The sequence below is a fragment of the Alligator sinensis genome, unplaced genomic scaffold, assembly GCF_000455745.1.
Source record: "Alligator sinensis unplaced genomic scaffold, ASM45574v1 scaffold766_1, whole genome shotgun sequence".
Taxonomy (NCBI): Eukaryota; Metazoa; Chordata; order Crocodylia; family Alligatoridae; genus Alligator; species Alligator sinensis.
The window spans coordinates 1,109,547-1,135,111 of NW_005842390.1; the positions used below are offsets into that span (position 1 = coordinate 1,109,547).

Sequence of the window (25,565 nt, forward strand, 5' to 3'; positions counted from 1 at the left end):
GTGCAGGACGTGGACGACAGCTCCGTGACCCTGTCGTGGGCGGCCCCCGCGCGGCCCGGCAGCGCCGGCCTGGACGGCTACGTGGTGGAGCACCGCGCCCACGGAAGTAGGCGTGCGCGCACGTGTGCGCGTGCATGGGGGGGGACGTGTGTATGTGCGCACGTGTGTGTACCTGGGGATGTGTGCGCACACGTGTGTCTGTGCATGGGGATGTTTGTATGTGCACATGGGGGGCACGTGTGTGTGGTGTGTGTCCCCGCGCGTGGGGACCTGTGTGTGCGCGCGTGTGCACGTGTGCTGGGGGAGGAGTATCTCGGGAGTTCAGAGCCGGCTGCCGCTACCCCACGGTGCGGGTTTAGCTGGAGGAGCCGGCCGCAGCTCCCCGGTGTAACCCCCAGGTATAACGAGGCAGGCGGGTGCAGCTGTGACCCGTGAGGACAGCAGCCACATTCGCTGTGGCTGGCACATTGCACGGCTCTGGTGGCCACTTTTTTCCCCCTTCTCCCCCACTCCCACGAGTAGGCGCTGGGGCGGCTGAGCTGGCCGCCCTGCCCTAGTTACGCGACTGCAGCGGATGCCGCTCCCCACAGCACCACGGCTCTTCCCGAGCCACGCGCTTGGGCGGCGGGACAGAGGTGAGGCCGCCGAGCGCTCCCATTACCGGTGCCCGTTCCTGGATGAAGGTCTGAACAACTACCATGAACGTAAACCTAGTCCCAGCAGGCGTAAGACAAAAGTTCAGGTCTTTCCTCTGTTTTTTGGGTTTTTTTATAGAAAAAATAATAGAAGGAAACTCAGGGAGTGCTCAAAAGCGTACTTCCAAATGCTTACGCTTGCATGCCTCACGCGAGGGCCCTTTATCGAAAAAAGCAGCTTGATTTCCAGGGGTCTGCTGAAGCCAGTAGGAAACACGGCAAGTTTTTTGCCTCTAAAAACCAGGCTGCATATTGAGGTGCCTAAACACTGTCAGAGCCTGAAATTGAGGGTCTCAGGTTTGAGCAGGGTGAGCTTCTGTTCAGTTGGCAGATGCAGTATATTTTGGCTTTGAATCCAGGATGCTTAGTTAAGGGGTGGCAGTTAGCAAGGAAAAGGGAGAGGAGGTAGGAGGAATAACTAAACCTCTTGGGCCTGAAAGGAAGTTTAAGGATTAGGAAGAGACAATTGGTGTTAGCTGGCAAACCATGTCTTTTGAGGGTATAGGCACTGGTCCTAGGGTTTAGGGCACCTGGTAAATTAGATGACTGGGAGGTGTTTTCTGAGGTTTGGACATTGCAGCCTGTGGAGGCTCCCAAGCTTTGCCTGTCTAGCTAGTTACAACAGGGCTGTCGTGTTGTAGCCATGCTGGTCCAGGAAACATGCAAGAAACAAAGGCTTGTAGGTGATATCTTTTATTGGATGACCGTGCAGCTGGGAGAGGTGATAGACATGCTTTTGGGCGCAAAGTGACCTCCTTTAGGCCTGGGAAAGGAGCAGATGAAACCTAATCTAAAAAAAACAAATAAAGCAACATTCATTCCATTATGGACGGCAGAAAGTAGGGCAGGGTGGCACCTTAGGGTGCTTGTAGATGTGCCAGAAGGCTGCTGTAATTGCAATGTGTCGGAGCAGGCTAATTAATTGAGTCTGCTAGTGCACGCTACTTAGCCAGCCAACGTCTGCTTCTTGCACATCAGAATGGCGTTGGGGGCACTTTCACTGAGCTCGTACCATGGGCTTTAAATAAAGTGCTCTCCCACTGCCATTTTGAAGCACAGGGATGCTGATACACAAGATATTTTTAATTAGAGCGGCTCTTGGAGCCGCTCTAATTAAAGCACCCCACCCCTGGAGCACATGTAAAGATGCCCTTAGAGAGCAACTGCTTCAGAGAGGTAAGAGCTTTTGTAAGCAACAACCTACTTCATTAGCTACTCTATGCGAGCACGTTTCGGCCACTATGCGTGCTCCTTCACCTGTTTGATATTCACCGTTCCCTTGTTGAGCAGCGTGACTAACCACCTGTAGTTACATGGTATCTTTTTGGCCCTAATGTCGGTCTGCTGCTCATGTCTCAGTCAAAGTTGTTTTTGCAGTGCAGTGACTCATGACCACGGAGTGAGTTATGATGAAGCTGTCTGTGATCATTGGGGCCATTACAAATGCTTGCGTAAAGTGCATGAAAGAAAAGCGAGCCGGTGTCACAATGAAAGTCTGATCCCGTTTACCACAATAACATTATTACGTCTTGCTAATTCTGCATGTGGGCCTTGCGGGGTTGCCTTTTACTGGGGGTAAAGTTGACAACTGGCTAGTGAGGATCACGTTGGGAAGCAAAGGAAAGTTCATAAGAGGCAAGCTGCTGAGAAGGTTTTTCAGTGAAGTAGGTTTTGAGAATCGCCATATAGAAAGAGTTAGGTGGACCCAGCAGACCACACTGCAGACCCATTAGATCGCTGTGCCACTCTGGATCTGCTCCTGCATAGACCTACTGTACATTGGTGGTATCCATTTATCTCTGTTGCATATTTCATTTGGCAGCTTCAGTCTTTTGCCTGTAACTTAGTGTATGATTAGTGAAGATCTTTTGTATGTTTGTTTTAGCTACAGAGTGGGTGACTGCTAACAAGGAGCCCTTTCTTTCCCCCCGGTACACAATCCACAACCTTACATCTGGAGATAAACTTGAGATTCGCGTAAAGGCTGTGAATTCTGTTGGAGTTAGTGTCCCAGCTGTCCTGGAACAGCCTGTCGCCATCCGGGAGATACTTGGTAAAGTATTGTTTCCACTGTACAGATTCCAAATAGTGCAACACTCATGCAATATAATGGTCGTACAAAGAAGCACAGAAGTCAGCATGTGCTACTTGAAGGTTGAGTTCCTTGTACACCCTGACTCTTCCCCTTTGTGCATTACAAATTAGATCAAGATCAAACAGTATTTTTTTTTAATAGTAAAATTAACAGCTGAAATTCCGTTTTGGTATAAATGGGTGCAAACTCCATTGACTTTAAGGTACTCTATTAAGATAGCCCTGACCCAGGGGTGGGCAAAATACGGCCTGTGGGCCGGATGCGGCCTGCCAGGTCATTCTATCCGGCCCGCGGGGCCCCTAAAAAATTTAGAAAATTAATATTGATCTGCCCCTGACTGCCTGTCATGCAGCCCTTGATGGCTTGCCAAAACTCAGTAAGCGGCTTTCCGCCCGAAATAATTGCCCGCCCCTGCGGCCTGACCTATGTTAAGATTCTTAACTATTTTGTGTAAGACAGAAGACGTGTCATGAAATGATCACATACCATCAGAGATTCAACAAAAGGCTTTGATACCTTTTTCAATAATTAGGACATGTATTTACTGTGTTATTTTGCTCTGAGCTCTTAGAAGCAGGTGCACACACACTCATCTCTTAGTGAACATTGCTTTTCACACTCATCTATTTTGTGGTACTTATTACTTATGCATGCATGTGTGCACAAGCACGTGTGTGTGTACACACATCTGTGCTTGGACCTGGAATGATGCATGTTTATTTTGTTAAGGAACACTAAGCAGTGTTTGTCTGCATTAGAAGAGGTTTAATTACTTCTAACTTGTTAATCAATAGTTATTCCCATGCTTAGCGAGACTCGCATTCCTTGCTGAGAGCTATTAACATGCCAGATCTGATATACAGATACAGAGCTGTATTTCAGTTATCCGAGAGCATAAAAAGGCTAAGCTCTTTCACAAGAATTTGCAAACATGCCTATTTTTATATTTCTCAAAGACCCCAGCTGATTTTTCTCAAACAACACCCTCCCCCCCCCGCAAAAAAAAAAAAAAAAGAGACTTTAGAGACATCTCATCCCACAAAGAAACATTTTGAGAAAGCTACAAGTGTTTGTAAAGAGGGTTATAGCTGGAATGAACATTGTGCCTTTGGAGCAGTGCTTTCCTTGTCCTATGGTGTCCCATATCAAATATGAAATGATGGGGCTATATATTACGCTTGTAGGATGACTGAACTGTGTGGCTTCACGTAAGTTCCAGATAATATGGTTTGTGTGTTCACTGTGGGGAGGGATTATTTTTAGACGATTGTGCTAGTGGAAAATGTTTTCAAGACAGATATTTTCTCCCACAATCCGATTTCCCTGCTGTAATTCAGTTTGTAACTATGTTACAGGGGAGCACAATCAATCTATGCCTTTATTTACACAGTGATTTTTTTTTTTTTTTATTTATTTATTTTTTATCAGTTTTCTACAAGTGCTGTCACTACCCTAGTGCCAGAAGTGGGAGCATTAACATATGCAGGGTTGCAGGTTCTTGGCAGGAATTTGTCCAACCCAACTCGCAACAGATGTACATAACCTTGCATTTAGTAAGCTTGTAGCCACCAGTGGCTTGTCAACACCATATGCTCCAGCTAACATCGCTGAACCAAGGAGCAGTAGTAGCAGAAATGCCCTAATGTAGATGAGGCTGGTTTTATTCATACCTGGTGCTTTTCTGTCATTTTTTTTTCAGTATCGTTATCCTCATGTTACAAAAAGGAATACTAAAGTACAGAGAAGGGAATATCAATTGTCCAAGGTTACCAAGCAGCCTCGTGTCAGAACTGGGAATAGAACCACTTCTCTTGAACTGGTCCAGTTCCAGTCCAGTACTCTATGTAGTGAACTACACTATCTCACAGAGCCAGGTCTTGTCTTAAGTGTTTCGAGAGTGTCCACTGACCCTCTTGTAAGTTTGTAGTCTACTCAGGACCTTATTCCTGTAACGATAATCTCTTTTAGTTTTCCACTTGTTACCTGTTCTGTGTCCAGCTATCTCAAATACGACCCCTGGAGTGGCTATTTTTCAAAAGAACATAAGTGAGTTAAATACCCAACATACATGAGTTAAGTACCCAACACATTCCTTGCTGAGAGCTATTAACATGCCAGATCTGCTATGCGGATACAGAGCTGTATTTCGGTTATCCAGTTCTGTTCAGTGGGAACACTTGTGGGCCCTATTCAATTCCAGATGAAGAGCACTATGGCTGCACTACCACAGCATGAATTCAGGAAACTGAAAGATGGGTCTTGACCAAACTGTAACGTGCCCACAATGGATGGAGTTGTGCATTTCTGTATCAATGAGATGTTAGTCAGTTTTCTGGCTTTGTGCTTATGTAGAATGGCCAAGTTCTAGCGTGGTCATGAACACAGGATTGAACTTCCTGGCTTTTGTTGATCTGTCTCAATCAGAAAGTGGCATTAACTTAATCTTTGCAGTTATTTCTATATACAGTAAAAGCTCTGTTATCTGGCATCCCCCGGAAACGGGGGATGCTGGATAACAAAATATGTCAGTTAATTGAGCAGCCCTGGCTGCTGCTTCTCACGCCATGTCTGGGGCTTCCCTCCACCCCTCTCACGGCATCACCGCCCCTCCCGTGGCATTGCTGCCGCTCTCACGGGGCCCTGTGGGCTCTGTGGGACAGGGAGGCAGGTCCCGCACAGCCCTGCACAGCCTGATATGTCCCCGGTCCATGGGGGCTCGGCAGCACAGACTGCTTTGCCCCGAGCCATGGGGGCTCAGAGAAACCAGAAGTGCTATGGTGTGCACCTCCGGTTTCACTGTATCTTACAAGCCGGCATACGGGTTTGTGGAGCATGCCGGCTTGTAAGATGCCGGATAACAGAACTTTTACTGTATGTGCTCATGACTTCTTTCTTTGATCTCCTGGGAACATGTCATACTGGGTGCGTCTACATGAGATGCTTACTATGCATTAGCCGAATAACACTGTGTAGTAGCATGTCACAGCAAAAACCATGCTAATAGCGTACTGCACAGTGTTATCATTAGGCTAATATGCAGTAAGCGTCAATAAATAACCATGCGCCAGCACTACTGCGCAGTAACTTTTAGGTACTGCACATTTAGTTAGTACTTTAATAAAGAAGTACTCAATTAAATGTGCAGTATCTAAGGCACATTAATGAACATGTAGCTGCACCCACAGGGATTTAACGTTGCATATTTGGTGTACCAGAACCTATGGTAAACTAGAATACACTAGCATATTTCACTCCGTCCTGAACCTTCTTTTCTGTCTTTTTCTTTCTGTGCTTATTTATAGAGTTTTCTTATTTCAGTTGATCATGTACAGTGTTTTGAGGAGAACAGAAGGGATTTTTAAATAGCAGAAATGTGGCAGACAGATGGTTAAAAGCAGGTGGGATGGGAAGAGAAATATATCTATTTGGAGACCTGAAAAACAAAGAAAGAAAAGGAAAACTATCAATGTCTGACATACATTTGGGATGTAAGTAGGGCTCGGAGAATGCTTTCACACCTGGAGAAACAATTATGAGAGCTCTGCCAGGGCATGCCACACCTATCCCTCCCCAGTGATGTATGTGTGTAGGAACTGAGAAGGATACACATGAATTAACATTCTTTCTTGGAGTGTCATATTTCTCTGCTCCATCAAAACTGATAAGGGCAAGTGTCAGCATCAGCTAAAGATTCCAGGACCAAATAGAGTGCATGGCGGAGATGCAGTATCAGCTGTTGGCCAGGCCATCTGGGACCGTCAGGCATTTCTCTACTACCTCAAGTATGTTGCCTGTGCTTTACACTCACAGCTGTTTAGGCCTCATTCTACTCAGATTTAATTCTAAATGCTCCTAGACAATATCCCTGCTGGAGTTAAGCTCCTGCTTGTTTAATCCTGGGAGACGCACAGATCTTTCATTATGCAGTAACATAAATTCTCGTCCTGCAAAAGACCTGCCACCAGAAACGGACACGGTAGGGTTACACCACTGCTATTTTGACACTCTGAGGGAGCAGCAAGTCCATATACATTCACAAGCATTTTCTGCGTATCTCTAGGATGTTCCCTAGGGGACATTAGATGCAAGTTTCCAGCACACACTGTTAGCTTTTCAGCTCCTATTTACAGTAACCCCACACCATTTGGCCTATAGACTTCTCCAAGCTCACATCTAAGCAGGAGAACTTTCAAATGAAACCCAGTTGTTGAAGGAAAGGTGTTACTGGACTATAAGAAGCCCTTATCCCCCTGAGTCGGCAAAGAAACAATTTCCCAACTGCGGGGTGCTGTGATGGAGGGACAGGTGTCACACAAGTCTAGGGGATATTTTCCTCCAAGTCAACATAGCATGATGCTAAGGGGCGCTGAGCTGCAGTGAGTTGTGGGGCAGCTCTGCCTTGTGAGTCAATACTGACCTCAGTGTCCCAGGATGATGCTGGCCAGGGCTGGGCTGCAAGGGAGTGGTGCGAGTGACTTTAGGACTCAGCCCAAAGTATGGTGCATGGGGGAGCTGTGTACAGGGGTTGGTGCCATTGACAACTGCAGGCACTCTTCTCTACATGAGTACTTGCCCCAGAGACTTAGCGGTAGGGTTGGTTGGTTCAGTACTGCAGGCGACACAACCTAAAAGATGAACTACAAAACATGCAGGCAGTAAAGACTTCAAAGACCTGTGCCATTATAGAGAGGCCCAATTGCAATCTGCTTCCACTAACCTCAATTGGCTTCTGCTAGCCAAGTAACACCCCTGCCCCTCCTCAATCCCTTTGCATTGTGTTACTAGCAAGAGGTGGCAGTGGCTGCATTTCATTGTGTGTGAAGTAACCTCTTGCTGCCCAGGTAGGGGAGATGCTCGGGATGTCAGGGGGGAAGGAGTTATGGGAACATGAGGAGCTGCTTTAAGCTAAAAGCATGAGGTTGTGATTTTCTGGAGGTCTCTGATGAAAATGACAGGAGAGCGTGACTTCTGCTTTGCCTAGAGTATCCTAAGATCCGAGTGCCGCGCTCCCTGAGACAGACATATGTCAGGCAAGTTGGAGAAGTAATCAACCTGCTGATCCCTTTTCAGGTATGTTCCCAGTTAATGGTTACTGGAGCTTGTCCTGTGCACATCAAGCAAACTCCCCCGGCATGGGAAGATACTGTGGTCCTTGCCTTCCAGAACCAGCATGGGCTCAAAAGGAGACCACGGTTATGGACAGGTGTGGATTACTGGTGGTGGGGGGGGAAACATCTCTCTTGAATTTGATGTGGTGAAATGGGGGTGGGGAAGCAGTGGAGGGGCCAAAGGCGCACAATAACATCAAGGCATAAGAGGGAAAGGATGACTCTACTGAGTTAACTGAGGACTTGAGAGGCCTGGGTTGTGTTCCCTGGTCTACCCGGGGCTCCTTTTGTGACTATGTAACCTTTGTCTGAGTTCCTCACTGGTAAATGGGAACAGTGACACTTCTTTCCTCTGTGGGACACATGACGATGGTTGTGGTAAAAGGTGAGTAGTAATGGGGTCAGGTAAGTACGGCCGATGGATCCTAGCAGCTGTATTGCATATGGCTCTGAGGTGGACAGAGCAGAAGTTACGATGGCACAGAAGAGATAACAGCAACCAATGCAAGAAATAACGGGGGCTTGGATTAGGGTTTTGGTCACTTGGACAGAAAGGGAGGACTGATTTGTTCCCCCTTCTGGAGGAACAAGAGCCTGCCAGTTCCTGCAACACGAGGCAAAGGAAGCAGCAGAGTAAAAGATGAACCCCACACTGTGGACTTCAAAGAAAGCAGTGATGGTGGATTCACCAGTGACTGAGTAGGGGGCATGGGAGGAAAGATTAGGATGGCACTTACGGTTGAGCCTCCCTAGAGGGGGCTGAGATGTGGGGTTCAGCGGCAGAGGGGACGGCAGGAGTGGAAAACGAACTTTGCAAATCTAGCGCATGGGAAAATGTACCCTCTCCCCATATTGCTTCTCCCCTCAGTCCTATCACTTCAGCACCCCAATATCCCCACCTCCCCCCCCACATCAACAGCATTTGCTCCCTTCTTCAGCTCCACTGCACTAAGCCTTGGAGTGGCCCCCATTGGGATACTTCCTGCCCCAGTGAGGCCCTGGGAAAATATGTAGTTTTGTGCTGGTGTGGGGAGGGGGGGGGACAGAGTCATGCCACCAGTCTTTTTATGCTCAGCAGGCTGGAGGGAAAGATGGAGTTCTCATTAAACAAACCTCCTGACCCCCCCCTCCCCAAACCCCACAAGGGGAAGAGGGGCTCACTGGGTGCTTCCAGCAGGAGTGCTGAAGGTGGGCTCTGAACAGTACTGCCTCCCTGCACTCTGGGTGCTTGGGGGAGGGCTAGGAGGGGGCTCCTTTAGCCCAAGTGTCTGCTGTTATCCCCATGTGCAAGTCACTTGCGGACCTCTGAGTGCAAGCAGTGTTTGTGCTGATCTCGTCTGTTTGCCTAACTGAGCAGCTGCAAAGCTCTGTGTTGCATACTGAACAATCCTCTTCTGCTGGCTCTCATGGCTATGTAGGTGTCTGTGAAGGGCTGTGCATACTCCAGCTGGGTGCTTAGTGCCCTGATCTCTTTACCATGCCAGTAAAACCCTAAACACGAGGAACTGTCCTTGCCCTTCAGTAGATGACACCTAGTGTAAGTCACTACCAGGGACCACGCGATCAAAGGGAGCAGTCCCAGCTGCCTGCAGACTCTGGGCTAATGTGTCTCCCATTGGGTAGGTGTAGCTAGTGTTGAGGGACAGGGCAGGCAAGCAGTGTGGGGGTGGAGAAACTGGGAACCTCTTGTGCTAAGTCTTTGGACTTGGAAGTAGTCTGAGTCCATGAATGCCTTTCCCCAGAAAGTAAATCCTTGCGTTTTATTTCCCTTGGTGATGATTTAGGCAATGATTTTCTAGCTAGCATGGTCCAGGCAGGCTGTAGAGGGGACCCCGTCCACTGTGCTGGGGGATGTTTGCTCACATCAGGTCAGGCATGTGAAGATGCCTGAATGATGAAGATTGGAGAGCAAAGGCTCAGAGATGACATGCTCTGAACTCTCTGGTTTTTATACGGCTATGTTTCCAGTGCCCCTGTTGCATCATTGGCAGAGCTGAACTGTTACCCCTGGGGCAGTAGCTGGCTCTAGGTGCTGCCAGAAGCATACCACAACAGCTACATTTAAGTCTGCTAGGGATGGCCAGCCTCCTTCCCCCATCTCAACTTGTATTATATGGAAGGTTTTACATGAATTCTGTAGCCTCTAGTTGCCCACCTGAGCCCACCCTTGGATAGCTTGATCCACCTCCCCATAATACAGCAAAGAATTGAGCTCAGATTTCTCAAGTTTCAAGCTAGCCCTCCATCCACTGGACCACCCTTCTCTTCCTTGTTGCTGCTTTTGACCTCATCAGACCTCTTGGATCCCTCCACTAGCTTCCCCTGTTTCGCATAACCCTTTCTCTGTGTGTAGCCCAGGTTGGCCAGTCCTGCGTCCCCATCTCCATGTGTGCCCAGGGTTTACTCTGAGGTTCCTTAGCACTTCATCCCCAGGATTCAGACTGTCGCATGAAATATGAGTAGCTACATTTGGAGCACAGTTAAGGTTGGGAAGAACAGTTCATTGCTGAGAAGAGGGACTTCTCCCCAGTCCTGCATTGTCAGCCCTGTTCACTGACTCTCACACGGGCTGGGGTCTTTAGCACTGGCAGCAGGACAGTCCTTTAAGGGACACAGGCTAAATATTGCCACCTTGCAATGTGTTCATTCCATTCAACGTGTATTGTTCAGGTTGAGAGGCCCAGCCAAGAGATGCTGCACATTCTCCTGGGTCAGCCTGGCACAGGGCCCAGACTGTCTGCACAGGGAGAAGAAGGGGCATTGCATTCATTGCTCCGTCCAGTTTGGCTGGCGGCCTGGCTCACGTGCCTGGGGTTTGGGCATGCCACGGTGTTCAGTGCACTCTGGTGACAGGTGGGGAGGTGCTCCCAAAAGCTACAATTGGGCAATTTTGCAACACGTGATTCATTGGATCCTTTATCCTTTGAGTCTGCTGCTGATCTTGGTGTAGAGAAGCCTCTGCACTGAAACAGCCCTGTGTCAGTATGAAACAGCTGCTTTATCACATCTGTGCTACGTCCAGAGATGAAGCTGAGCACATAGCCAGCCCAGAGAGAGTGTGCTTTGGTCTTCTGGAGAAAAGTCAGCAACTTGTAGCTTTTAGGTATACAGGAACTGATGCTAGCTGAGTTTAGCCTGCACACTGGCACCCCAGGATGGGAATCCATGAAGACACTGGCACAGCCCCGGTGCCAGCTCTGCAGTCCCTCCCCAGCCCCACAGACTAGGGCCCATCTTCACAAGCACTCATGCTACCAAGGTACAAGGAGCTGGAAGGCTGGTCATACAAGCTCCTTGCTGTGCTTGGCTTCTCTGTGATATCTTCTTCCACTTTTAGCACATCACTATCACTCTTCCTCATTCTTTATGGCATGGAGGGGGGTCTGAGTACCTGCATGGGTCTGTAGGCCAGTTCTGCCAGCTGTCATTGCTACACATGAGATCAAGGTGAAATCTGGGCTCATGAAGGATGATGACTTAATTTGTTACAGAACTGGCAAGTCCCAGTACTAAGCATTGAAAGTACTTTGGGGTCCTTCAGATGCTCACTTAGGCAGTGCTTGGGTCACTTCAGACTGTCTCTGTTACGGTGATCCAGACTCCAGGAATTCCCTAGATCCCTGGCATGGATCTATCTGACTGATGACCTGTTCCTGTTTCACACTCATGTTCCTTCTGAGACTAAAGAATGGGGCAGGAGTTGCTGATATCCTTAAACATAAGCCATGGTTTATCTTCCAGGTATCCCTCCTATCTGGCTTTTTTTAGTGAAGTATCAGAGCACCTCATATTTATCCCAGGACACTCCCATGGTGTTGGGTACTGTTGTTATCCCCTTTACAAAGATGCAGCTAAGTGACTCAGCCGAGGTCTTGCATGGAACTGAACTGAGGTCTCTCAAGTTCCAGGATCCTGATGTAACCGCTAGGTCAGGGGTGTCAAATATATGACCTGCATGCTGGATCCAGCCTGCGGAGCTACTTTATCTGGTTGGGCCACCAGTGGGTCACCAGAAGCTAGGGAGCATGGCCAGGGAGAGCGGCCTGTCCCAGAATCCAGGGCCCTGAGGCCCCAGTAGGCATGATGATTGGTGATAGGAGGGCAAGGGAGGGCTTACACAGCCCTGATCACCCTCCAGCCACTTCACCTGAATGGTGCACACTGTGTGCCCTGTGCCTGAACTAGAGCCAGACCTGGAGCTGCAACCCTGGCATGAGACGTGTGGCAGCAGCAGCTGCAGCTCCTGCCCCCGACCCTGCCTCCATCTTGCCAATGCCCAGAGCCAGAGCTACTGCTGCTGTCACTGCCATCGCTTCCTCATGGCCTGGGCTGGTTCTGGCCCACAAGGAGCCCTGTGTTCCAGATCCAGCCTGGGGCTCCCTGCATTAGGCAATCCTCCCTCTCCATGTCTCCAGCAAGGCTGCATTAGGGTGATGTGGAGACACCAGAGTCTTCCAGCAGCCCTGGCCTGATGTTTTTCTGTCCCAGCCTTCAGAGTCATTCCCCACACAGGAGGACGCTGTTGAGCTAGCAGTTCTTCAGCTGGCCCACGTGCGCTCTCCTTTCTGACCTGCAGCTGGGCTTTGTTCAGGCCGGGGAACAGGAAGGCTCCAGCCTCCCATTCTCCCTTGGGCATTCTGGCATCTCCCTGTTCCCAGTCTGGTTGTGGATGTCCTGAAGGTCTCAGACAAGGGAGGATTTAACTCTGAGCGGGGGACCCTGCACAAGGGTGGGCTGCAGAAAGTTCTGTCGGTGCAGCAGAGAGCCCTTCCTGAGCAGGCTTCTCCCCACGGGAGAGGCTTGGCATGCCTTGCCATCCTTGTGGCAGCCCTTTGTGGGGAAGACATTCAGAGTAGGACAGCATTGGCAGGACCCTCTGTTGCTGGCTGTGGAGCCATCTGCTCTTATTACAAGCATTGATTACTGCTGGTTCTCACCTTCTGTAAGGGGGCATTGCTTCCTCTCACCCAGGAGGATGTGCCCATAGCCACTGCCATGCCTACAGTGCCTCAAGACCGCATGCACCGTGGGGCATCACAGTGGTCAAGACTGGATTGCCTCCTCCCCCTGAAAGTCAGTGTGCAACCCTTGCCTACATCAGTGTGGATAGATAAATCATAGACATGGCATGTGGGGCCTCTCAACCCCACTGTGCTCTGGTTTGGTCCCCTTGCTTACAGTGCTCAGTGATTCCCTTCTTCCAAGCAAAGCTAGCTGCAACTGGACTGCTCCCCTGTTGGGAGAACGTACTGCCTGGGTAAATGTGCTGAGTGCTTTGGGTGCAGTTAAAGGATGAAACGCTCTCAGCCTAGGACTGTGCAGTGAGAGACATACAGGCAGTGTGATCTGGTGGATACAGCACTGAAGTGGACACATGGGTTCTGTTCTTGACTCTACCATTGACCTGCCGGGTGACCTGGGACGTCTCCTGTCTCCTTTCTGTGCCTGTTTCCCTTTCCACGCTTTGTCAGTTTTGTCTGTTTAGACTAAATTATTTGGGGCGTTGGACATGATCTAATTGTGTCTGCGTACCCTGCCTAGCACAGTGGGGCCCCGGTCTGTGTTAGAGCATATAGGTGTTATTGTAATGTGAGCAATAAACAGAGAAAAACCTTTGTTAAAGTACACAGGATTTAAAATAGCACTCGCCCTAAATCCTAGGCAAAGTAGAGGGAAGGCAAGTGTGTGATCCTACTGCACCCACCAGCCATAGCCATGAGGGCATGGAGGCTGGCCTCTGCAGACCCTATCATAGGAACAGGACCAAAGTTTGTCAGGTCTTTGAGGCTCTTTTGGCACCACTGCTGCAGCGTTATAGGTTCTTAGCAGTGGCATGAGCATGGGTTGGCCCAGTCTGTATTGCTAAAAACCAGCTAGCCACAGCCACTCCCAGGACATAGCTGTCAGGGAACATCACAAGGGCATGGGAATGGACTAGCGTCCGCAATGGAGACTTACCCACTAGGCAAAACTGACCACCCTACTCTTCAATTTGCTATCAGAGAGGCCATCCTACTTCCCCTCCCCTCCATCCCCATCCTGTACATCACTCTAGTAGAGACCCCAAGAGAACCACTGTCTTGGAGCTGGCTAGGCTGGATGCAGTCCAGGAGGCAGCAAATTCTTCTTTGGCTGTGTTCTAGGGAAAGCCAAAGCCACAGGTGACCTGGACCAAAGATGGGCAGCCCCTGGATCTCAAGAGAGTGAACGTACGCAATAGCGACAAGGATACTATTTTCTTCATTCGCATGGCAAAACTTGCTGACTCCGGCAAGTACGAGATGACCCTCAAAGTAGATGGGCTGGAGGACCGAGCCACTATTGAGATCCAAGTCATTGGTAAGCACAGTGCATTCAAAGGACTTGGGGCAGTACCGGGATGGGACTTTACTCAGCCTCTGCCCTGTGCCCTTATGAAGCAGGATTCCTAGCAGCCTGGTGCCAGTAGGGCACATTTCTGCCATAAGGCATCTGCTGCTGGGATAGCAAATCCCTGGGACAGCTAAAAAGAGAATTACCAACTTAATTCAAACCCCTTACCTGACCAGAACCCCCACACAGGAGGCCTCAGCTGAGCTGGCAGGAGCCTCAGTGCTTTTTTTCCATCATCCCAGCCAATGCCTCCTTTCTGACCTGCAGCTGGCATTGTTCAGGTTGTAGAACAAGAGGACTCGGGCCCTCTTACCCTTGAGCATCCTGGCATCTTCCTGGCAGGTAACCCTGTGGGCTGAGGGTATTCCAGGGCCAAGAAGTTTGCTGAAGTCCTCTTTGTTCTTGTCTGATGTTGGGGACTCCCAACAGTGACTTGCCATGGTGGGTGCCATCCTTCATGTGTGAGGGACGGAGTGTTTGCTTGAGGGTCTTTGCAAGCATTGCTATTGGGTAGAAGGCTAAGATGCCCTCCTAGAGTGGCTGAAGGTGGCTCCAGATGCCTGTATGTTCCTCCCAGTCTTTTGGAGGCAGTTGTGTGCCAATGCAAATATGTAAGGCGTGAAATCAGGCAGATGTACATGCACATCTCTCGTCTGCCCAGATGCAATAGTTAAGGGCATGCTATAAAACCATAGCAGATAGGACAGTTCTGGGGGAGAGACAGCCAGGATTACTCATACCCCTTCTGGGTACCCAAGGTCACAACTGTTGATGTGCTCTGCAGAGCAGCTACCATTGGTGCAGGCAGATGGAGGCGCAAGTGGCTGGTCATTTCTGTGAGCAACTGTGTCCACTCTGCACCTGGTAGTAGATGGCACCAGGCTGTGAAATGAGCTTCTGATGTGTTGTATCATTGCAGAGAGGCCGGGCGTCCCAGAGAATCTGAAGCTGGTCGACGTGTGGGGGTTTAACGTGGCACTGGAGTGGAGCCCGCCAAAGGACAATGGGAACTCAGAAATCAAAGGATACACTGTCCAGAAATCAGATGAAAAGAGTGGGGTGAGTCCTGGAGCTCTGCCTAAATTGTCCATGTGAGCCATGGGTCACTGGTGTGGGTGTACAGCCTGAGCCAGCTTAGGCCATGTCTATACCAGCTTTAATCCAGATAAGTTGTGTCCTTACTATAGGGAAGCTGCAGCAGAACAAGCTCCAGTGCAGACCTCTTCATCAGTCTGCTGGGGACCCTGTGCATCAGAGCAGCTGACGCTAATGCTGCTGCAGCTTCTCTGCTGGGGGTACCTGAGCTAACTCAGGTATACCGACACACACTGCAGTCACGTCTCCCATAGCAGTGTAGAGAATCTAATGAAGGCAGATGTGATGAGCATCTGTATGTCATGAGCAAGCCTTAGAACCTCACTCAGAAGGACAGGCATGGAAATGGACTCTGCCTTGGGAAATTTGGGTTATGTATGAAAGTGTCTTTCAGCTTGGAACATGAGTGGTTTGCATGGAGCATTTCTTGGGACCACAAAATCTATTTGTTTCTCAGCTTTTTTCCTCTTCTTATTCTGGGCATTACAGAGGGCTTAGGATCCCCAGTCCTGGTCCCGGGCTGGACACGAAACAGATGCAGAACAGAAAGACAGACCAGGCGAACAGGATGCAGTGTAGAGTTCCTGACATAGCTCAGGTACTGGTCACAAGCTAGCTGCAATCTCTGTTGCTGTTATAATTATATGCATCACATTAACTGCTAGAGGCCCCAGTCAGGCTCAGGGCCCTATTGTGCGAGGCATTTTGCAGAGTTGAATATGGTCCTTGCCCCAAAGAGACTACAACCTATGACAGGACAAAGCAGATGTGTATCATAAACAGCTGGAAAGGATGGGGGCAAGGGCAACTCATGACTTCACAAAGGCCAGAGCTGGTCCCAGCCTGCTCTTCTAAATCAGTTACTTTGTGGGGCGGAAATCAAGGAGGCAAATAAATACAATGGATTCCTGAGTCCCTGTTTAAGAGCTGGAAGTCTCCCACAAGAATTACAGGAGGAGTGAGTCTGGAGGAGAGATCTAAGGGTAGCAGTAATTCTTGGGAGGGAGGGTGTGGGGAGGGCTCTAGGTCTGGAGGCTGCAGTTTGCAGTCCATGAAAACACATGTGAGAAGCAGAGAGGCAGGGAGTGGAGCTGTGAGTTGCTGGGGGTGGGTGAGGGCAATGCAACATCATGTAGCTAAATGGGGAGGCTGAGGCTAGAAAGGGCCTGAAAGGTCTGCCAGCCCGGGGCTGCTCTCCCTGGCTCAGTGTGCTGCAGGAGTGGCTGGGGCACGAGGGTGCTCCAGTGCAGGGCTAACTAGCAGGCAGCTCCCTTAAGCCCCAGCCAGCCCTGTCATTATCTACACATATGTTGTGGTGCACTAAATAATGCCACCTCTGGATAGTACTTGTGTTTACAGCTACTAACCTACAGTGGAGTGAATTAGTTTACTGTGGCCAAAAGGGCCACATGTGTAGATGCTGAGACTTTACTGTGGAGCTAATTAGGCAACTCCGCAGTAAATGTTTCTTGTAGACATGCCCAGAGACAGTGAAAGGATGGAACAGCAGGCTATAAAAAACCTCATAGAAGAGAGTTAGGTATGTAGGTCTGGAAGGGTCTTCCCTGAGTCATTGAGGCCAGTCCCACACTGTCACGGGCACTGTCTCACATAACGATACGCTGAGTCAGTTCCATCTGAAAAGCAGTTACGTGGTTCCCTCCCTGCTTCTTGGTTGGTTGTGCCAAAACCTATGAAATTCATGTGATTAGAAGTTTTCTAAATTTATACATGGGCTCTTTATCCTCATTTATTCTTGCATTGGTATATTTCCTTTAGTTTAAATAGCACTTTTCTTTCCTGGGTGTTTGCCGCTGTCATGTATTAGAGAAGGCAGTCGGATCCCCTCTCAGTTTTCTTGAGGAAATGCTCTATACGAAGCACTGTGCCACTGACCAAGGTGTTGTTCTCATAGCAGGAAGAGCCCACCAGGTTTTCAGCATGCTACTGTTCTCATGCTGGCTGACAAATAGGTGACTGGCCACTGATCTCAGGAGGCAGAGCTCTGATGGCTATAAACCAGCGGGAGGTCCCGCAAGGGGATGTGCTCCTGGATTGACAGCAAATCCTTGCTGGGTATCTCAAAAAGGACCAGAAGATAGCAACACAAGTGACTTACTCACTGGATGCATTGACTTGAGCTAAGGGAGAAATGGTAGGTGGGGAGAGGGAGACCAGAGAAAGGGAAGGGAAGGGGAGGCCAGAGCCTCTTGGATTTAATTAGTTAAAGCACTGAGAGTCCCGTGCTCACTCCCCACAGGCACCTGTTGAAAGACCACTTGGTGCTGAAAGATGCCTGTGTGCAGGCTAAAAGGAGGACTGTCGCACTGTGTGGTGAAGGCAAAACCTGCAACCAAGACAACTGCTAAATGTTGTGTCAACAGCTGTAGCCTCTCCGCCGGCAAACTGCTTATCTTGAGCATTAAAGGCTTATCCTGGCTGGGATTGCCTGCCTGTGCTTGTCTTTGCACAGCCTCACAGCCTCACTTGTCACAGCTCAGGGTGGTCAGTGGCTCATGCTCTGCTTCTAAGTGAATTTTCTCCAGTGTGCATAACATGTGGGCAGGTTTTCCTTTCACCTGCAAAGTATTGGTCAGATTGTCCTAGCTTTAGCGCAGAATAGTTGTCCACTTCTGTGGAGTGACAGGGCGGTGTGGGGCTTGCATATCATCCCTGCCCTGAGCTGTTACAGGCAAGCAGTGTGTTGGGGAAGGTAATGGCAAGGCGAATAGAGAGAGAGAGACCTTTGCTGTCATCCCGGGGATGCTGGGAGCCTGCGTTGACCCCGCTGGGTTCTGTCATTTGCTTGTAATGACATTTTTGTTGTTTAAAGGAAAAGTCAGGATTGCAAGCACAGGGCAGTGGTGCAGGGAGCAGCCCTGCAGGTCACAAGCACACAATGGCCCGAGCCAGCTGTCTGGGTTGTGTCCAGTCCTCCATCTGGAGTGGGAAGGGGTACCTAGCTCCCCCAGGAGTCAGTGTCTGAGGGCATTTTTACACGTGCTCCGGGAGCCATGCTAATTAAAAGTGCCTGAGTGTCACGTGCATCAGCATCCCCAACGCTGAACACAGGGCACTTTGAACTAAATAAACCTCATGAAACGAGCTTTAGGTCAAAGAGCCCCATCGCCATTTTTCAGCACAGGGACACTGATACACGTGACGCTGGAGCCTGCCGAAGTGTATTAATTTCTGTGCTCTGGCAGACTCAATCAATCGAGTCTGCTTTGACATGCTGGATTTCCAACCCATTGCAGCTGGCTCCTTGCACATGTATAGGAGCCCAGAGTTGCTGCGACTGCTGGCATCAATCACATTATCTCGGCATTGGAACTGCTTCTTGAACATGTGGGGTTTGCAAAGAAAAAAAGAACTGGGGACTAGGCTATCCCTGTGCCCCTCAGTCCACCTGTTAACAGCGTGACACCCTTTGGCTTTCAGAAATGGTTCACTGTGCTGGACCGCTGCACCCGCACCAACTGCACTGTGTCGGACCTCATCATCGGCAACAGCTACTTGTTCCGGGTGTTCTCAGAGAATGCCTGCGGGCTCAGCCCAAAAGCTGCCATCACCAAGGAGCTCACCCATATTAAGAAAATAGGTTGGTGTGGGAGACGCTACCGTGGAGAAGTTGCTGGCTATTCCCTGTCCTGGGGGAGTAAATGGCATTGAGGTCAAGAATGTCCTAGATGTCAAAACATCCTGGTGATAATGTTCAGCGCCATGGGGTTAGGGTCCAAACATCTCAGCCCTGCTGGGCCCCAAACAGGAGCCCTGTCTTGTGGGAAGAGGGATTCCCAGCACAGCTCTTGCTTCTAATCCTGCCGAGACCCAAGAGAGCGGGTGATGTTTTAACAGTCACACAGCTGGTTTAGATCATTGCGGGAGGGGTTGGGGACACCCGTTGGACTCAAACTGTTGGATTTAGGTGACTAACACCCCTACCTTTACAGGCAGGAGGACACAAAAAATAGTCCCAATAATTTCTCCCGTAAGCCATACTAAAACAGGTTCCCAGGGGTTGGGCTGATTTCCCTAATAGCTTCCCCTACCTTGAAGTGTGCTAAGCTAGCCTCTCCCAGCTGCATGCTCCTTAAGCAGGGTTGTTCTGGAGTATCCAATGCTGAACTTTCCAAGGAGGGTCCCCAGACTGTACCACTGCTTCTGCCCAAGCCCCAGGGCACTGCCCGTCATTGCAGCAAACTGTTGTCTTATTTCTTAGAAACCTCCTTCAAGCCTGAGACGTACTCACGCAAGGACTTCTTGGAGGCTCCCAAATTCACCCAGCCCCTGACAGACAGAACCACCACCCATGGCTACAGCACCCATCTCTTCTGCTGTGTGAGGGGCTTCCCCATGGTAAGCATCTAGCCTTCTCCTTGCCCTGCTTTCATTTGCCCTCCCTTGTATAGTGTACCAGGCAGGTGCTTGGCTTAGATGCTGGGCCCTCTAGCATGACCCTGCCGGGCACATGCATTGAACCTGTTGTTGGGCAGAAGAGGCTGGGGTACCCTGTCATTAGTGGACTCAGGGAAGGTTGCTCAAAGGAGTTTCTGTGCTGATTAACAGGTCAGCTTCCCTCCATTGTGAGTGGGGGAAGGTTAGGGGAGCACCATAACCCTTGCTGAATCTCTGTGGGTGCAATGAAGACTTCTGCATTTGAGAGGCAGTGGCTAGAGCTCAGGGCCTGGTCACCCTGCCTTGGTCAATGGCTTATTCTTTGTCTTCAGACAAGTTACTTCACCTCAGCCCCAATTTTTCCATCTCTCAAATAGAGCTGCTTTCCCCAGCAGAGCTGTGAATGGCGAGTGTTAGTGTCCAGGCTGCCCACCTCTATGGCCCTGGGGTGCTTTACCACAGCTAAGATAATGGTACTTGGCATATGGTTAAACCCTGCTTTTTTGCTGTGTCAAAGCCCCATTAGTCATATGTTGGGAACAGATTTGCCAACTGGTCAGTGCTGGGTGTTGTGCCCTGAAGGGCTGTTGTTCTAGGGATCCGCTCGCACATTGATATATCAGAGAAGCTGGGCTGCTTCTGGTTCACCACAGAGTATGGAGACAGACAACAATAACTGGAGTCCAGCCCACACAAGCCTTTATAAATCCTAAACATCACTTTCCATTGTGCTGGGAAGTCTTTGAGCAGTCGGTGGAGAGCAAAGTGTCACGTGCCCCTGGCAACCCTTGCTAGGAGGCAGGTTGCTGCATTCTTCAGCAGCTGAAACATCTAGAGGCCACCTGATCAAGTCTCCTTGTAGCCTTGAGGAAGATCAGAGCCTGCAGGGAGCAGCCTCAAACTTGGGGTGGGTGAGGTCCCTTTGTCTCACCACCAGCAGCTCTTTGAGAAACCAATTAATTCCTGCTGCTAATAAAAACTCGTGTCTTTTAGCCCAAAATTATCTGGATGAAAAATCAGATGGAGATTCGGGAAGACCCCAGATATATATCCATCATTGAGCAGGGAGTTTGCTCTCTGGCAATCCGTAAGCCCAGCCCATTTGATGGTGGGGTCTACACTTGCAAAGCTGTGAATCCCTTAGGTGAAGCCTCAGTAGACTGCAAGCTTGATGTGAAAGGTAAGGCTGACGTGTATGAATGGACCTGCTTGTGGCTCTCTGCCTTCCCTGGTTGATCAAGTCCTTTATCCTGGCACAGTTACATTGCAGCTGTTTGTTTTGCTATGAAATTCCAGTATAATTTTTTTAAGGGAGTGCTGCACTTAACTCTTATTGAATTCCAATAGATTTGGAGCCTTAGGCCTGGGCAAAGCCCAGCCTTAATTTCCTTTATTGAGCTGTGTCTCACTGGATTCTCAGCACTGGAATCCTCTCCCAGACTGTATATTTATGGCTGACACACCAGGGTTGAACTTGCAGAGCTAGAAGGCATGCCCTGCACCAGCCTCAGCTGAAAAGGCTGCTCTGATGCATGGTAATTACGGTGCACCGGAGCAGATTTGATTAATTGAGTCTGCTGGAGCGTGGTAATTACTGTGCTCCAGCAGCCTCCCGTGGCTTGTGTATCAGTGTCCCCGTGCTTCAAAATGGCAGTGAGAGCACTTGAACTAAAGCTCATCAGATGAGCTTTAGTTTTAGTGCCCCTGCTGCCCTTTTGAAGCAAGAGGATGCTGATACACGAGATGCTGAGGTGCTTTAATTAGCACGGTTCTTGGAGCAGATCTAATTAAAGTGCCACACCGCCACCCCTGGAGCACATGTAAATGGGCATTTTTATGTGTGCTCCAGGGGTGTGGGGGGGTGGCATGTTAATTAAAGCAGCTCTGAGAACTCTAATTAAAACACCACAGTGTCTTGTGTATCAGTGTCCTTTTGCTTCAAAATGGTGGTGGGGGTACTTAAACTAAAGCTTGTGCTATGAGCTTTCTGTTCAAGCAACCCCTTTGCCATTTTGAAGTGCGGGGATGCTGATACACAAGATGTGGGAGGCTGCTGGAGCGCAGCAATTACCACGCTCCAGCAGACTCAATCAAGTCTGCTCCAAGGCGCTGGAATTACAGCGTGTCGGAGCAGCCTCCACGCTCATGTACAGGCTCCCAAAGTGCTCTAGCCGGCACCGTGGTGGAGCTTATCCTCTGCAGATCCAGGCCAGAGGGGGCCTGTAGCACACACATATCAGTGTCTTATGTATGTGGGTCAGGAGTGAAAAGTGTTATAATTAGCCCAGAGCTAGAGAGCCAAGGTGGGCATCTCCTGTGCCCAGAAATATTGCTGCAACATCCAGTTGGGACATTTCAGCACTTTCTTCATACTTGGTAGAGAGATGGGTGAGTGCTAGGAACAAGGCATGAAGTGACAGCACTAGAAATAGATGTGCTCTTGTCTGTGCCATAGGCACTGGTACCATGAACTCCCCCATCCTGCAACCCATACCCCAGGGGAAAGGACCTCAGCTCTGCCTGTCCTTATGCTTTTGTTAGGCACTGCCATACTACAGTAGTAAGGGCCATACAACCCCTAGCTGGGATGGAAACAGGAGACCATCCTCCAAAGCCTGCCCAGTCCTTGTCTTCCATGTGGAGACTGCAGCAAAAGGGGCCAGTGAAATCCTGATTCGCAAGAGCTCAGCAACCAGTGTACTCAGTGAAAATCTGAACCCAATTGTGGGTGTTTTCTGTGATATAGAAACCTGCCCATTAAGGAATGGATTGAATCAACCTCTTCCTGCCACTCCCTCAACAGCTGTTGGAGCCCTGAATTGATTTGGTGACACACCATGCCCTGCACTGTCTCAGTGGGAGAAGCCCTATAGACCGTTACCACTCTGTGTGCTTTCTCCTCCTCCGGGAGAGAAAGAGGTGCACTCTGGTGCTCATGGGTGTCTGCCTTTATAGTGCATCTTCTATTCCAGTGCCCAGATGCAACAGCGATGGGTGCTGCAGAGCTAATTGGGAAGAGATGTAGCTGTGCCTGGCTCCCCCAGGCTGCCCATGCTGGTTGGAACGAGGAAATACCACGTGTTGGTCCTGATCGTGTTCCCTCCCTCTGGAATCCCGCAGCCTTGCAGTATTTTCTTAACATGATCCCTTTACGCTGAACTGTGCAGCGGGTATATTAGGTGTCTCCAGGAGTGGACTATTGGCAAAGAGCTTTCTGCTGGTCTGGGCAACTGGTCCTTTCCACTTGCTGCAGAAGCCAAATGTAGTTGCCGTGATTTATGTCTTGCAACGCTATACGGGGTTTCCTGCTCACATTTCCCTGCTTCAGCAGAGACAGGCCCTGGCTCCCCCAAGTCCATCCTCTTTAATGCAGGTGCCATGTTTGCCCTTTTTTAGGCAGCAGATTTCCCTTCTGGATCCCTGCACCCCACCCTGGGATAGGTGAAAGGTTGCCTCTTCATGACTGCAGTGTGTCAGTGCGCTGAGTTAGCACAGTCGCACACAGACCTCGAGGCAGGTCATGGTTCCCTGGTCACTAGATGTTCCCGATGTGCAGCTGCGAGGAGATTTTTCTGTTCTGATTATAACTAATGTATCTGTGATCTGGCAAGACCCTGGGCACTCTTGTGCCCCGGTGCGGCTGTGGGGGACATGAGGGTATTTGGCACCTTGGAAGGAAAGGTACTTAGCTTTTAACACCTGGTGCCAGGGCTGCGGGCTGGAGTGTACTGTGTAGCCAACTACATAATATCTGCCAAGCTGTTCCTATGTCACAGCAGTGAGTATAGCAACTCAGTCACTGGAATGGGAGTTCAGCGAACATCCTAGACAACTTCTCAACAGTGTGCCAGCCACATGGAGGTTTAAAATACACTCACATAGTTATAGCTATGGAGGCAGGGGAGGAGCGGGGTGGTTAGGCAGGGAGTAGAGCATCATTGGGGACAATCAGCGAAGAGGCCAGCAGCAGAAGAGAAACTGGGGTGGTGTAAGAATAACGGTGGAGGGGCTGGCAAAAAAGTCCCTACAGCTGTCTAGGTGAGCATGGCCCCAGCACAGCAGCCATTCAGGGGCAGGGGAGAAGATGGTGGAAGTGAAGCAGTGACACATTCTGCAAAACTAGTGACCGTGACACCAAGGGAGTTTTTCTGACTCCGCTGTACAATTGTTGCAGTTTCCTGTGTTTTTTTCACAGTGCCCCAGTGAGGACGGTTCGAGGGGCTGATGATGAGAAAGGTAGGTTTGGCTCTGGGTCTCGGGAAAGGAGATCTAATCTGTTTAAGTCAGGTGGGTCAGTGCAGAATCAGTCCATACGGGCTGCTGTGGCTGAGGGTGCTATTTCAGCAGTATTTGGTGCTATGGTCAGAGCAGCATGCAGGCAAGGTGGGAAGTAGCAAAGTCCTTCCCTGCCAGGAGCTCCAGCTTAGAGCAAGGTTACCCCTTGTCATTACTGAGAGGTTCTCATAACAATGAAAACCCTGCTAGGGAAGCAGTCTGCAATACTCATGACCTTGGTGGGCCTTTATGTGCCAGTAGCTGTGAGAGTCCTGTGGAGGATGGGGGAAGTTGTGAGCATGTGAGCCTTGTGCGAGTGGTATGCCAGTAAACACAGATCCCTTGAGCATGTGGATATGGATGGGGGAACCAGGGCAGGGAGGGAACAAAAGCATGGTTAGACATGCGGGGGAGTTGCGCATAAAGGGCGAGACAAAGAGCCAGTGGGATTTGGGTCAGGGTGTGTGTTTGAGCATGTGCCTGTGTGTATGGGAGACCAGGTCTGGGTCCCAGGTGACCAAGTCTGCAGTAGTGGGGAGATAAAGGAGTAGTATTGCAAGTTGGGATGTACTGTGTTTGTGTTTGTGTAAAGGGCCATGACTCATCCATTGAAGGAAAAGCTGGATCCTATGACAGGGGGTCCATGCAATGTCTGGCTCCCCATCCTGCAGGCTCTGCTCTCGGTGTGGCCCTTTCCTCCTGACTCAGTCTTGTCTCTTTGTCCCTTAGAAAGAAGCTGCAGCTTGGAGTGAAGTTGCCCCTTTGTAGCATACCAGACAGAAATGCAGCAGATGGTGATGCCTGCCAGCTTTCTTCCTGCCGCAAGGCCTGGCTGTGCATATCCCATCAGTTCTGGCTTGTGTGAGCAGCATCCCATCGGGCGGACCTCACACCTGCCTGTGCATTGGCCCTGCTGTGATGTTGTAACTTGGGAATGTGCATTTAGCTGTGTTAATAAAAAGATTCCTGTGGGAAGTGTGAGACCCACCAGTTCAAATAATAACCTCCTGTGTGCAAGCCAACCTCACCGATGCAGGATGGGGACCAATTCAGAGTGGCAGTAGGCTGCTTGCATGGCTGTACTGCTCTGGGTGATAAAACAGTCACAGATACTTTTATGGGACCCTGCTCATTGATTTCATAGAGCCTTGGGCATTGTCTAGGCAGGTGTCCAGGGTCACTGACTGGCCCTTTATCATCGTCATCGTTAATATTAATGTAGGCTATTTATTAACATAACGTGGGATCCTGTGGCACTCGGCACTGCACAAGCACTAAGTTTTTTCAGTGTTTGTCACGAAGGTGGGCCCTGCCCCAAAGCACTTCTAATCTACGTAAATCAACCAGATGCAGGGTGGAGGGGGACAGGGTAGAATATGGTAACAGAGTGACTCACAAAGTGGCAGCAAGTGACAAGTTGAGGCCAGGAGATGTTTTGAGGAGGGTTTAGTTAGGAGGGAGTCAGTTAATTGGAAACAAAAAATGCTTAAACCTGGGTGACAGGGCTGGGTAGAAGAGGACAGGAAG

General features: G+C 49.8%; 1 protein-coding gene across 1 annotated transcript in view; it reads left to right on the forward strand.

Moving 5' to 3' along the window:
- The window catches only part of MYBPH (myosin binding protein H), a 27,681-nt gene extending 2,670 nt beyond the window's left edge, over window positions 1-25,011 (forward strand). Inside the window, exons 2-11 of the mRNA XM_006029653.2 lie at window positions 7-106; window positions 2,581-2,748; window positions 7,772-7,860; window positions 14,042-14,237; window positions 15,190-15,329; window positions 18,807-18,966; window positions 19,588-19,724; window positions 20,757-20,943; window positions 23,959-23,999; window positions 24,768-25,011. Coding sequence (XP_006029715.1) covers window positions 7-106; window positions 2,581-2,748; window positions 7,772-7,860; window positions 14,042-14,237; window positions 15,190-15,329; window positions 18,807-18,966; window positions 19,588-19,724; window positions 20,757-20,943; window positions 23,959-23,969 — 1,188 coding nt within the window. The 3' untranslated portion in view covers window positions 23,970-23,999; window positions 24,768-25,011. The remainder of the gene's footprint in view (window positions 1-6; window positions 107-2,580; window positions 2,749-7,771; window positions 7,861-14,041; window positions 14,238-15,189; window positions 15,330-18,806; window positions 18,967-19,587; window positions 19,725-20,756; window positions 20,944-23,958; window positions 24,000-24,767) is intronic.
- Window positions 25,012-25,565: the final 554 nt, after the last annotated feature.